The 12,695-nt window shown below is 36.0% G+C and overlaps 1 protein-coding gene across 1 annotated transcript in view; it reads left to right on the forward strand.

Annotated features, from left to right (window-relative positions):
• The window catches only part of HDAC9 (histone deacetylase 9), a 739,057-nt gene that overhangs the window by 486,934 nt on the left and 239,428 nt on the right, over positions 1-12,695 (forward strand). Inside the window, exon 21 of the mRNA XM_027573169.2 lies at positions 11,030-11,137. Within this exon, the coding sequence (XP_027428970.2) occupies positions 11,030-11,137 (108 nt within the window). The remainder of the gene's footprint in view (positions 1-11,029; positions 11,138-12,695) is intronic.

The following is a 12,695-nucleotide window of genomic DNA, read 5'->3' on the forward strand; positions in this document are numbered from 1 at the left end:
GATTTTGCTTGCTTACTTTTTATTTCCTGTCATACAGCAATGCTTTTGTAAAATGCAATAAAAAAGAATTACTAAAAATGAGATACAAAAAAACGTATAAAACAAAAACTCATTCTTACTGGATTGAACAGATATAAAATTATTCTAAACAATTGCTATAGAAGTTGCTAAATGCTTGCTTTTGTTTATCTTGTTGTAGAATGGTACCACCATGGTTCCATGGACCAAACTGAGTAACAGTATTCTAGACCAGTGGTTTTTGCTATGGTTGAATTTAAATTGACCATCTTGTTATTTGTTTTATATTTGTTACATCTGGTTTTCGCTTGTTTTCTTTTTCTTTTACTGCTTTCCTTTGGATTGAATATTTTAAAAAATTGTATCTTTTATTTCCACTATTGGTTTATTAGTTTTTTATCTATATTTTTAGTATTTTCTCTAGCACTTATACCTATTAATATATATCAAAGTCAGCCTCTGGGTAATATTATACTACTTCATATATAATACGAAAATCCTATAGCAGTTTATTTGTGTTCTCTCCTTCCATTCTACATACTTTGTTGTGATACCTCTGATTTTTACATATGTCCTAAACCCCTCAATAAAATTTTTATTATTTTTGCTTTAGATAGTCAATGTTTTAAAGGAATAAAAATAAGAAAAAAAGGTCTCTTTTATGTGAAAGCCTTCATTATTATCATTTTTAGCACCCTCAGTGATTTTCTTTACCATTTTTTGTAACTCAGGTCTGATAGAAGTATAATACTTCAGCAGTTATTTTTCTGAAAAATCTTTATTTCACCTTTTAAAGATTTTTTTTGAAGATATTTTTGTTAGTATAGAATTCTTTTTTTTTTTTTAATTTTTTTATTGTTATGTTAATCACCATATATTACATCATTAGTTCTTGGTGCAGTGTTCCATGATTCATTGTTTGTTCATAACACCCAGTGCTCCATGCAGAACGTGCCCTCCTCAATGCCCATCACCAGGCTAACCCATCCCCCTACCCCCCTCCCCTCTAGAACCCTCAGTTTGTTTTTCAGAGTCCATCATCTCTCATGGTTCGTCTCCCCCTCTGACATACTCCCCTTTTCTTCCTCTCCTGTTAGTATAGAATTCTGATAGACCTTTTTTTCTTTGAAAACTTTGAAGTTGTCACTCCATTGTTTTCTAGCTTAAATAGTTTCTGCTAAGAAATCTGCCAAAATTCCTGTTTTAGTTCAAGATTTTATGTGATATGTCTTTTCTCTGGCTGCCTTCAAGATTTTTAGTTTTTAGCAGTTTGTGATGTGCTAGGTGTAGTTTTATCTGTTTGTATAGTTGAATTGATGACATTTTTTTTTTCTAGTTATGGTCTGAATCTTTTGGATCTGTAGTTTCACTGTTTTTGAGAAGTTCTCAGTCATTATCTCTTTAATATTTCTTCTGCTTTATTTTCTCTTTCCTCTTTACAAGAATCCATTTACCCCTGTATTACACAGCTCAGGTTACTTGCCTGTCTTGTGACCTTAGCTCCAACCCCCTCCTCCACAGTTAACTAATTAATTATTCAGCATTTTTTATTAGGGTAGATGTGTCAGAAATATGAGGCTACATTTTTAAATGCCCGTAGGCATTACTACAATTAATAAGCTTCAAATTAATTTAAAAATATTGCTGAATTAATTATACATTTCACCACTGTGTATTTTCTCAAGTAACAAATTTTAATGTGCAATGAAACTTTTTGTAGTGCTGCGAATATTTGTAGCATTTACTTGAAATGTTAACCTGAGCATCATTGCTCTACCCTTATCCTCAAGCAAAGCTAGAATCCTTTATAAACATACCCCCATAGTTATACTCTCCACTTCCTATTTTAGAATTTTCAAACATTTTGTAGAAGCAAGTCACCCTGGACAGCAAAAGTTATGCACTGATAGCCCAGGAGCCATATTTAGTACATAGATAATCTTTTAGCCTGGCTGGGGAGTTTTTAAAAAGGGAATTCTTCTCAATCTTTAAGATTGGAAAATTACACCAAGGGCATGCCTCTCATTTACCTTACATTACATTACATCTACATTTCCACTCTGACCTCTGGAGTCTTTTGAACATGTGGCTACTACTAGAGCCCGAATTTGCACCACTTCTGTATGTAAGCCTCTCGAAGCTATTTTTTTGTACTTTTTCCTATTTATGGATTCTATTTGTCTATATAAAGTGTCACCAATACCCCTTAGTTAATATTTAAGTTATAGCTGCTGCAGGTCTGAAAAGTATTTAGGGAGAAGCTTGCTATCGTTATTGCTGTTTTTAAAACCATAAATTACATTGGCAATGTATATTATTCAGTGACAGAGCTTTCAGAGAGTTAGCTTACTTAGAACTCTGATTATTTTGTGAACTGTGTGTCGCACTTTTATTTTGCGTCCATTTTTATGTGGTCATTCTCAGAGTAAACAATTTTTTTAAAGGAAAAAACTGAAAGCAATTAAGTGGTTACTGGAAGGATATGCACGTGCACAGAGGCTTCTGAATAAGAAGAGGGAGTGGCACTCAGGAAGCATTCTTGATTTCTTGCAAAATCCTGACTGTGGATTTTAGTCATTTTAATTCACGCTCCTAATGCAGACTGGAGTAAAAGAAACTGTGAAAGCACTGGTTTTTGAAATAGTGTACCCAGCTCTCAGATACTCAGAATCTGTTTCAAAGGAAATGAACACTTGGAAGTAAGTGAACACTTGGAAGTGTGAATGTATTCACAAATAGCACTTAGATATTTCCGCTAAACAAAATGAATCATGGCAGCCTTACTGTATGCAGGGACAAACCCAACATTCTCATCAACAAACATTTCTCAAGGACTTGACTTTTAATAGGTAGAACTTGTCTGTTTCTTTTTTTTTTTTTCTTTTTTCTTTTTGGTATAGATGCCAGTAATCTTATGATGTCTTTGATCTTTTATTTTGCCACTGATATTATGTAATTATTTCTTTTTTGAAATAATGAAAAGAAATTGCCGTCCCTTTCTTTGATGTATTAGGAAAAAATAAGTTGAGATTGAAGCAAAAGAATGGGAAGATCTGTGAAAGTTTTTTCCTGGCTGTCACTACCATTTGTGAAACTGAAGAAACTGAAAAGGACAGAACAACCCTTTAATATAAGTTTATATTAGTGTCGATTCTATTCAGGAGACAAAATTATTTGGATAAATTCAGGAAAAGAACAATGTTGATAAAAATCATTCTTGGTTGTATTCCCAAGGAAAGGCAAGAGAGAAAACACAACTTTAAAAGTTAACAATGAAAATATAAAGCAGTTTCCTCCCTGTTCCCTCCCTCTCCTCTTCTCTGCATTCTCTGTCTCTCTGCTCTTTTTGCTTCTTATTCTTTCTTTCTCTATATTTTCCTTTTATTCTTGCCATATTCCATAAAGGATTTAAAGCAGCTTTCAAAACAAACATGAAGTGTGTGTGTGTGTGTGTGTGTGTGTGTGTGTGTGTATTCAAAGTAGGTGTCATCATGCAAAAGTGAAAATACAATGAGCTAGGGCTGAGATTAGCATATAAAGTGTGTATTATAATAGCTACTATTTTTACTAGACAAGGACGACAGATTTTACTTTGAGATTTCTAGCAGCCAATATGAAGAAGGTAGCACTGTTATTTATAGGGTCTCGGTGTTTCTAGGGCAGGATTTTTCAACCTTGGCATTGACGTTTTGGGCAAGATACTTCTTTCATGTACTGTCCTGTTGCACTCTAAGAAGTTTAGCAGCATTCCTGGCTTCTACCCAACAGAGGCTAGAAGCTTACCTGGTCCTTCAGTCTTGACAACCAAAAATGTCTCCAGAAATTCCCAAATGGCCCCTGAGTGGGGAGAGGTGGTGGGCAAAACCACCCCCACTGAGAACTACTGCTTTAGTAAAATGGCAAACAAATTAGAAAATGCCCAACTACTCCAGATACAACTTGTGGTATTTGAATTTTTTGAATATTTTAGCAATTTTATACGGTAGAATTTCAATACCTTTAAAGATAAAATATTGATGTTATCAGGTCTTAGCTGATATATTTCAGTAGGAAGATCTTTGATTCTATAAATAAAATTAGAATCTTTTTGTTTTTTATTTAGTTTATTTAGATTTTTATTTTACCAACATAAAAAATCAATATGGATTAAAAATTTATACTCCTTTTTTTCCAAGTTCTCATTCCAGCTGCACTAATTACTAGCTAAATAACCTCTCTGAATTTCATTACAGAAGTGCTTAATAATAGCATCTATGCCAATGGTTGTTGTAAGAATTGTATCTAGGCATAGTGCCTGGATCTTAATAAGTACTCTATAATTATGAGATAATTATTATTATTGTCATTGTTATTTATAAATAATAAAGATCAGAGCTTTATAGAGTAAGGGAATATATAATAAAAATGAAAAACCTGAAATGTTCTTATTAGGTTTCTATCACTTCCTCTGTATATTTCCTGAATTGCATTCTGCTGTGACTCAAGTGAATGAATTGTTTCCGCCATTCATGTTTCATAGATCAGGTTTGATTCAGCAGTCCTCCTTTTTATCTTTTATAGATATAGAGATTACAACATGATGTTCTTCTTTCAGATGTGAATAGTATTACCTAGTGGCTAAGTTTTTATAAGTAGCTATGTAACTGGTCCTTTTTGGGCCCTTACTCTCTTTTCTACCTCTATGCTTCCATAGAGACAGCATCTTCCTAACTATTTTAGGAGACTAGTATGAATAATTGCTATGTGCTTATAAATTGCTGGACTTTTTTTTCCTATCTCTTGTTCTTTTTTCCTTTCTTTCTTCCCTTCCCTTTCCTTTTCCCTTTTCTTTTCTTTTCTTTCTTTCTCCCTTCCTCCCTCCCTCCCTTCCTCCCTCCCTCCCTTCCTCCCTCCCTCCCTTCCTCCCTTCCTTCCTTCCTTCCTTCCTTCCTTCCTTCCTTCCTTCCTTCCTTCCTTCCTTCCTTCCCTCCCTCCCTCCCTCCCTCTCTCCCTACCTACCTACCTATCTTCCTTCCTTCCTCCTTTCCCTCCCCTCCTTCCTTACCTTTTCTTTCTTTCTTTCTTTCTTTCTTTCTTTCTTTCTTTCTTTCTTTCTTTCTTTCTTTCTTTCTTTCTTTCTTTCTTTTTCTTTCTTTCTTTTCTTTCTCCTTCCTTCCTTCCTTCCTTCCTTCCTTCCTTCCTTCCTTCCTTCCTTCCTTCCTTCCTTCCTTCCTATTGATGAGTCCCACTGGCCTCTGCTTGATTATCCTGGGGTTTTCACATTGCTAGTTGCCCTGGATTCTCTGAGGTCCATAATGAAGTGGGTAATGTGACATTCTCCATCTTTTAACATAATTTTTCAAATTGATACCAAAGTATTTTACTTTAATCTCATTTTTAACAACATATAAAATGTATTGCCTATTTCAGTTGTTACTTACAGCCTTCTCCATCTCTTTACCCTTGCTACTCTACTAAATAGACATGAAGCTCTCGAAATAAAGGCTAGGAGGATCTCAGTTCCAGGCTCTGTACTGTTTTCAGAATTGTGCTTCCTCCTCTGATGACTAAATCTTTTTTATGGGCCAAGCTTGTATAATTCTCTATCCTAGAGTATATTTCCATCCTATCTCACCACATTTGCTTTGTTCCTAACACAGAAAGACTTCTTGTGGGACCGCCTTATCTAACATTTCTGAACCACAGTTTTGGACACATGTCAGGTCCAGACCCTTCTACATGTTTATAAGTGAGTTGAACTTTTGGGGGACTATTTTCAAATTGATGGATTTTAATTCTGGCAATAAAACAAAGCCTCTTTGGACAGTTCCTCAGCAGACTACTAAAACTGCCTTCATGTTTTGTACATTTATACAGAAATATTTGAAACTTGAAAGCATACTGTTTTTCAGAATACTCTGTAAGCAAAAGCTTGGTAAAAATTCCAGATGAATTCTGATGGGGGCAGTAAGTTGTATATTGCCACATTAGTTCTAAAATACAGTTATATGTCACTAGCCATGTAACAGCATATCCTTTGGGACTTCTGTGCAGTATCCTGGTTAGATCTTTTCCCTATCATCCAGCCGAGTAAATTCCTGACCTTAAAAATGGGACACAAAATTAGAATTAGTCATGTTTATTCATATGTGTGATAAATATGCTCTATTTTTCCTAATTACACTGATCTTCTCCACAATTACTAATATATCCATCTCTTCAAGATCAACTTCAAGATCAACTTACTATTGGATACAGTCATTTTAGGTAATTGCTCAGTCTTTCAGCTTCTTCCAGATGGCTTTTGGGTATCTGAAGGAGGGATGGAGACCTGATGAGGTCCTTTGACACTTATGCTGTCCTCTGGATAGTCAGGCTTCTGTGGCAATTTCTCTGGTGCATCTTATTGTTTCTGATTGCCTAGCATTTGAAGCAGCTGATTTTCTCCTGATTTCACTGCAAGATGAAGCCTGGCGGGGTTCTCTGGTGGGGTGCTTCTGCTGCACCTTTGGTTTGCCTTTCTCCAGTCTCTCCGGACCTGAAGGGATGGCTTTTGGCTTTTTCTTCCTCTTTTTGTATCCTATCTAAAGCCTAAATCTATAAGCTCTAGGCCTGCTTGTCATAGGTAGAAAGAGTCTCTTTGCTGAGTATCAGAAAGGCAATGGTAGCATTGTCTTGATGCTGTCACTAATGTAAGACTATAAACTGAGACCACTGGCTTATTTCTTGATATATAAAGGAATTTGGGGAAAAAAATCCTTTTTGACCACAAAATCTAGATTTTTATGTGTACTGATGCAAAATCCTATTTTGAATGTCAGTTTCTTCACATTTCTTTTGTATCAATCTTAATCTCCCTTTTAGTCTGTGTACTATTGCCTCCTAATTTACGTGTACATGTGTGCATGGCTGTACACACACACGTATCAGGCTGAAGAATAAATTGGTGGACAGGCTAAGGAGAAGTGAATGTGGTATATGGAAAGAAAAAAGGTACAAGCATGTTGATTTTTTCCAAATTATAGTAGTTTTGGTTTTAAAAATTTGCTTTGCGTGTCTTAACAACTTTAGCAAGATCTTAATAACAAGCTAGTGTAGTCAGCAGAATGGCTTTCTGCTCCACTACCATTTCTTTCCCCTTTCCTGGCCTAATCTAAACAATTTACATTGTTTACAATTATTTTCCATATCCAGAGCCAACTCTGTGTCACTCTCCTAATCTCTCTACCTTCAACTTTGAAATGCTAGAGCACCTGTCTTACAGTTCTTCTGGTCCCAACTTTCACCATCATCGTATTGCCATCTTAGCTCCTTAATCCCGTTTACATATATCCATCTAAATCTAATCCTTCTTGCTCTTTTTCCTTCTTTTCCAGCCACTCAGTATCCCATTTCATGCCAAGAACCACCAACAATTAGTGGAGTCAACCATCCTCTCTTACCTAGAGTTTTTTCTGTCAGAAATTCTTGCAGCAGTTAAAATCAGAGCTTTCATATGACAGTGACATTCTTGACACTATCACTAATACAGGGAAAGGTTTTGACAATCTCTTCAACCAGTAAGAGGGACATAACAGAAGAAGAAATACTTTTTGCCATTGAGAATAGTAGGAAGGGGATTTGGGAGTCTCTTCTAGTGACAGAGTTTATAGTCAGGAGAGTTCATGAGCCATGCATGCTTTCTTACCATTGGAGCTCTTATTAAACTATAACATGGCAAATACATGTGGGTAACTTTTAGTAACTAATTTTGGTAGCTAATGGCCCTTTGAACACATATCTTAGGAAAATATGTTTATAAATTGACTTATAAATGTTTTTTGGATATAATCTTGCTATGGACTGAATTGTTCCCCCCCAAATTCATATGTTGAAGCCCTAATCCCTGATGTGATTTAAATTTAATAGGGCTTTTAAAAGGTAATTAAGGTTAAATGAGGTCATATGGGTGTTATCCTAATTTAATAGGAATGGTGGCCTTATAAGAAGAGGAAGAGAGTGGGATCTGTCTCTCTCCATGTGGCCTCTCTCCATGTGCACTCACTGACGAAAGGCCATGTGAGGGCGTAGTGAGAAGGTAGACATCTGCCAGTCAGGATGAGAACTGAACCAGAATTTCAACCAGAAACCAAATTGGCTGACACCTTCTTGGACTTCCTAACCTCCTGAACTAGGAGAAATAAAATCCTGTTATTTAAGCCACTCAGTCTATGGTATTTTGTTATGGCAGCTGAGCTAAGACAACATCTGTTAATAATTCAGAATTACATACAATTACCTGCTTATGAATAGATGATATGCAAAATCTTGACTATTATTACCATATAGTTACAAACACTGGTTGGAAGTTGCTTAAATAAATGTTTTTTATGTTTAAATATAAGTAAATGAATGGATGATAAATTTCATAGATTCCTAAAGAGCACCTGTTTAGGGATAGGCCTGAACTTTGGATGTAGCCAAAATCTCAAGTATCCATTCCATTGAGCATCTATGTGCCCAGCATTCTTTCAGTCAATAATCATATCTTTATGATAAAAATAACTCCCATATGCTATAACTCTTAGCATCTGTTATATAGTAGGTACCTAACAAATGTTAGCTAAATTTAAAAACATAAGTATCTTGATTGGTAGAGAGGTTCACACATCAAAATTGATGGCATAGACATGGAGTATTACCTCTATGAGAATACTTCCAGGAAGATAGAAAGATATAGACAAAAAGGTGAATTTTAGAGTTATTTGTGGCTATCTAATGCCCCTTAGTGTTATGGTTAAAGAGACGTTCCTAGGTGTTGGAATATTTTTCTAATCAAGTGTATGTTTATAGCTTTTTGGAAGAAATTTTTCTGATTTTTTTTTTTTTAAGAAAAAACTTACAGTGTATTCCAAAGTCAAATAAAAAGGGGTTTGGAATTATATGTGGTTTTGACTCACCCATTAAGTCTTTGGGATTTATTGATTTATGTTTGCTTGCCTTCCCAATAATTTTAAATCTGATTAATGAGGACTTTCTATGGTACCTATAGCTTTACAATAGTTGAAAATTGGCTAAACACTGTGCAGTACAATGTAAATGTTGGTGTTCATTTTTCAACTTGAGCAACCATCTTCCTCAAGGATATATCTTTGTGAAGCTCAAATAAGTGCTTATATTGTTCAGTAAACATAAAACTTAATTTGGAGGGCAGATGATTAAGTTCCATGTCCATTTGATGATTATTTTTTTAGCTGGTAGTGTTGACCATGATGATGTTGACTATTTCAAGGGCTTAATGTTCTTAGAAAGCGAGGGTTATTTCAGGATTGTGGTAGAAAGACATGTGATGTCAGAGTCAGGGTTCTGTATGAAGGTCCTTGGGCCAGCTGAGTAGCCTCTCTAAGCCACAGCGTGCTCATTCAGTAAACACTTATAAGGCCTCTACCCTGTGTTAGGCATTATAAAATGGGTGTAATAGTAGCCTAAAATAGTAGTAGCTAAGATTTGCTTATCACTTTTTCATTTAATCCTCACCAAAATCATATGCAGATGGTACTTTGAAAAGTTGCTGTGTCATAGGTAAGGGAACCAAAGCAGAGAGACCTTAATTAATTAATTGCCCACTGTCATTCAGGTTTTAGCAGTGAAGCTGTAACTTCACCCTGACAATATGATTCAGAAACTTCTCTCTTCACCACTATGCTGTTGTTGAAAAGATCTTAATTTTCTGTTTATTTATGTATTTATTTCCTGTTTTCATTTATTATTTATTCATTGATCTTGACAGAATTTAAGTTGGTAAGGATCTCATGGGAAAAGGCATGTTAAAATGCTTAGGAAACTGCTTAGTGCATTGTGAATATGTATAATTGTTATTTATTGTATTTGTTCCATGTCACTAGGCCTCTTTAACTTAATTCTCTAAAAAAAAAAAACAACAACTTTATTTTGTGTGGGATTTCCTTTCTTTTACAACATTTGAGAAGTCTTGCTATTTGCACAGTCACAAATTTTTTATTACATTTCCTAGTGCTTCAGATAATTTATGTGTTGTAACTTTAGAGACTTCTACCATTTGATTCTGTTTTTTTAATTTTTTATTGCTGTCTTAATCACCATACATTATGATTCTGTTTTTTATATTAATATATATATATTTATACATAAAAATATGTAACATATGATCATTATAGACCACTGTTGTTACATTTTCCTGTCCTTGTTACATGTTATCTTACTGCATGCATGAAAGAGAATAAATAGTGTTTTATAAAGGTAAATCAAAAATATTGGTTTATGCTTTTTTTCATAAGAATGTTCTCTTATAGAAACAACCATGTATTTTTAATGGCCTATCCAATTTAATAATACCAGTCTACATTAAGACCAACCGCTAAACTGTACTAAATGTTAGAAATTTTAAGCTTCTACTTTGAAAGTCAAATTGCTCCTTGCAGTTGAATTTGGAGAATGTTTTAAGTGTGAGGACCACACACTCCTTCCATGTAGGTAGAGAACCTGAACTGTGGTTGCTACTTCCTACTTGCTGACTGCTGCTACTACTTGCCTAATAATTGTCTTTGGCTCCCCGTAAACCTGCAGCCAGAAAGGTATTTGAATTTTTCCCCTCTAGCACTTGCAAATCCGATTTTTATGTATAGCTAAGTGCTCTTAGCTTTTACTCTATCTACTACTGGGGCCTGGTTTCTAGCAGGCCTGTAACTACGCCAGATCCGGCCTATGTAATGCTGTTTGTAATGAGAAATCTAAACAGGGAATGGCAGTGAGGCATGGCAGGAATGTGTTTCCATTGGAGAAGTCAGTATAGAGAAAAAGTATAAGCAAAGCTGTGTCCAGAAGGTCTTTTCAACTGGCCGGGACGGAAGACTAATGTTATTGTACCTAGGCTGTTACCCTGCCAGCCCTTCCTCACAAATTTGCTTTTTCTCCCTTCCTTTCTCCCCTCCCCCGCCCTTCCTTTTTCATCTATTCGTTCTCCTTCTTGTTTTCTCTCTCTCTCTCTCTTCGGGCGTGCTGACTGTTTGCTCAGGTGGACAGTGACACCATTTGGAATGAGCTGCACTCGTCCGGTGCTGCACGCATGGCTGTTGGCTGTGTCATCGAGCTGGCTTCCAAAGTGGCCTCAGGAGAGCTGAAGGTGAGGTCTGGGTTGCATTAAGTGTGGGAAATCCAGAGAAGAAGCTGAAACAGTGATGTTGTTGTTTGGGAATTGTGGAGAGTGTGGTGTGCTAATAAAAGGAAAGGGGTGGAGGGAAGAGGGCAGGAAGATGGCCACTAAGGTGTGATAATAACTAGTGTGTATGTAGGTAGTAGCTGATCTTGCTCACAAGGCCTTCCTCTCCTTGGGGAAACTGCGGTCAGGGCATTCTGGTGTGTTTTTAAGAGCACAGAAATGGTGAGTAAAGCTATGGTCCAGGTTAAAAATACCCAGTATATACATGTCTGTCATGTCCTCCTGGGATTCTCTTTTCAAGCAATTTAAAAAATATGATTACTGAATAGTATGTATAAGCTCAGAATACCACCCAGAGAGAGGGGAGGGGCGGGGGAGGGGAGAAAGGTAAATACCAGAGGGGAAGAACTGGGAGGAAGAAGGAAATTGTTGATTAGAAGGGTAATGATCCAGGGTATGTTTTTCCATGAAAGAACTTCAAAAATGATCTACGCTTTATTGTTCTTTTCTTTTTACGGTCTCTTCTTTTCTACATCATATGAAAAGAACAATGTCCAAACCCCAACGTTTCCCAGTCTAAACAATTTATGAAAGCCAGAGACCTGACAGACGTTGACATTTTATTTGGTATTTTAACAGCGCTATTTAAAGGTATGCTATGTGCGTCTTGAATGCAGTTGCCCCTATAAACTTTGTTGGTGCTAACATGACTTTTTAATGCACTAGTTCACACACTTCATAAGGAAATCTGGGTGGTGTTTGATTTGGTATTTTTAGCAATTGTAGGGACAAGGGAAATATAAGGTGAACAACATAGGCACCACAAATTTTGTTAATCTGAAGTAAAATCTAATTAGGATTATTTTTCATTTTATCTAATGAATTTTGATTCAGTTACACTTGACTGTTCCACTTGCTTTTGTTTTTTGGGTTTTTTTTAGATTTTATTTATTTATTTGAGAGAGAATGAGAGAGAGAGAGAGCACATGAGAGGTGGGAGGGTCAGAGGGAGAAGCAGACTCCCTGCCGAGCAGGGAGCCCGATGCGGGACTCGATTCCAGGACTCCAGGATCGTGACCTGAGCCGAAGGCAGTTGCTTAACCAAGTTGCTTAACAGCCCATGACTGTTCCACTTGTGATAAAAAAAAAAAATGCAGGGTAGGAAGGTACACTTTACAATATATTGTCTTCCCAGAAGCCTTTACTTTAACTCTTTAAGAAGTCAGAACCAATAGAAATAGAGTTTTGAAAAGGTGAGCTGTATTTAAAATATATATATGCACACCTTATGTGTAGTTGACTTGGTCAACATCAGGACATTAATTGCTCATCTCAGGGGATTTATGGGGTCATTAATGTGGTGCATACTACTCAGTCTTTACCTTTGGTAATGAACTACTGGAAAGAGGAAAGGAATCAGCCTTATGGAGAGGTTTTGGCTGTCTGCCAGTAGCACTTTTGGCAATAATTATTCCTGATTGAGAACGTCATTTGTAACACTGGAATAAATTGACATTTTAAA

This window comes from Zalophus californianus, chromosome 12, assembly GCF_009762305.2.
Source record: "Zalophus californianus isolate mZalCal1 chromosome 12, mZalCal1.pri.v2, whole genome shotgun sequence".
NCBI classification, from domain to species: domain Eukaryota; kingdom Metazoa; phylum Chordata; class Mammalia; order Carnivora; family Otariidae; genus Zalophus; species Zalophus californianus.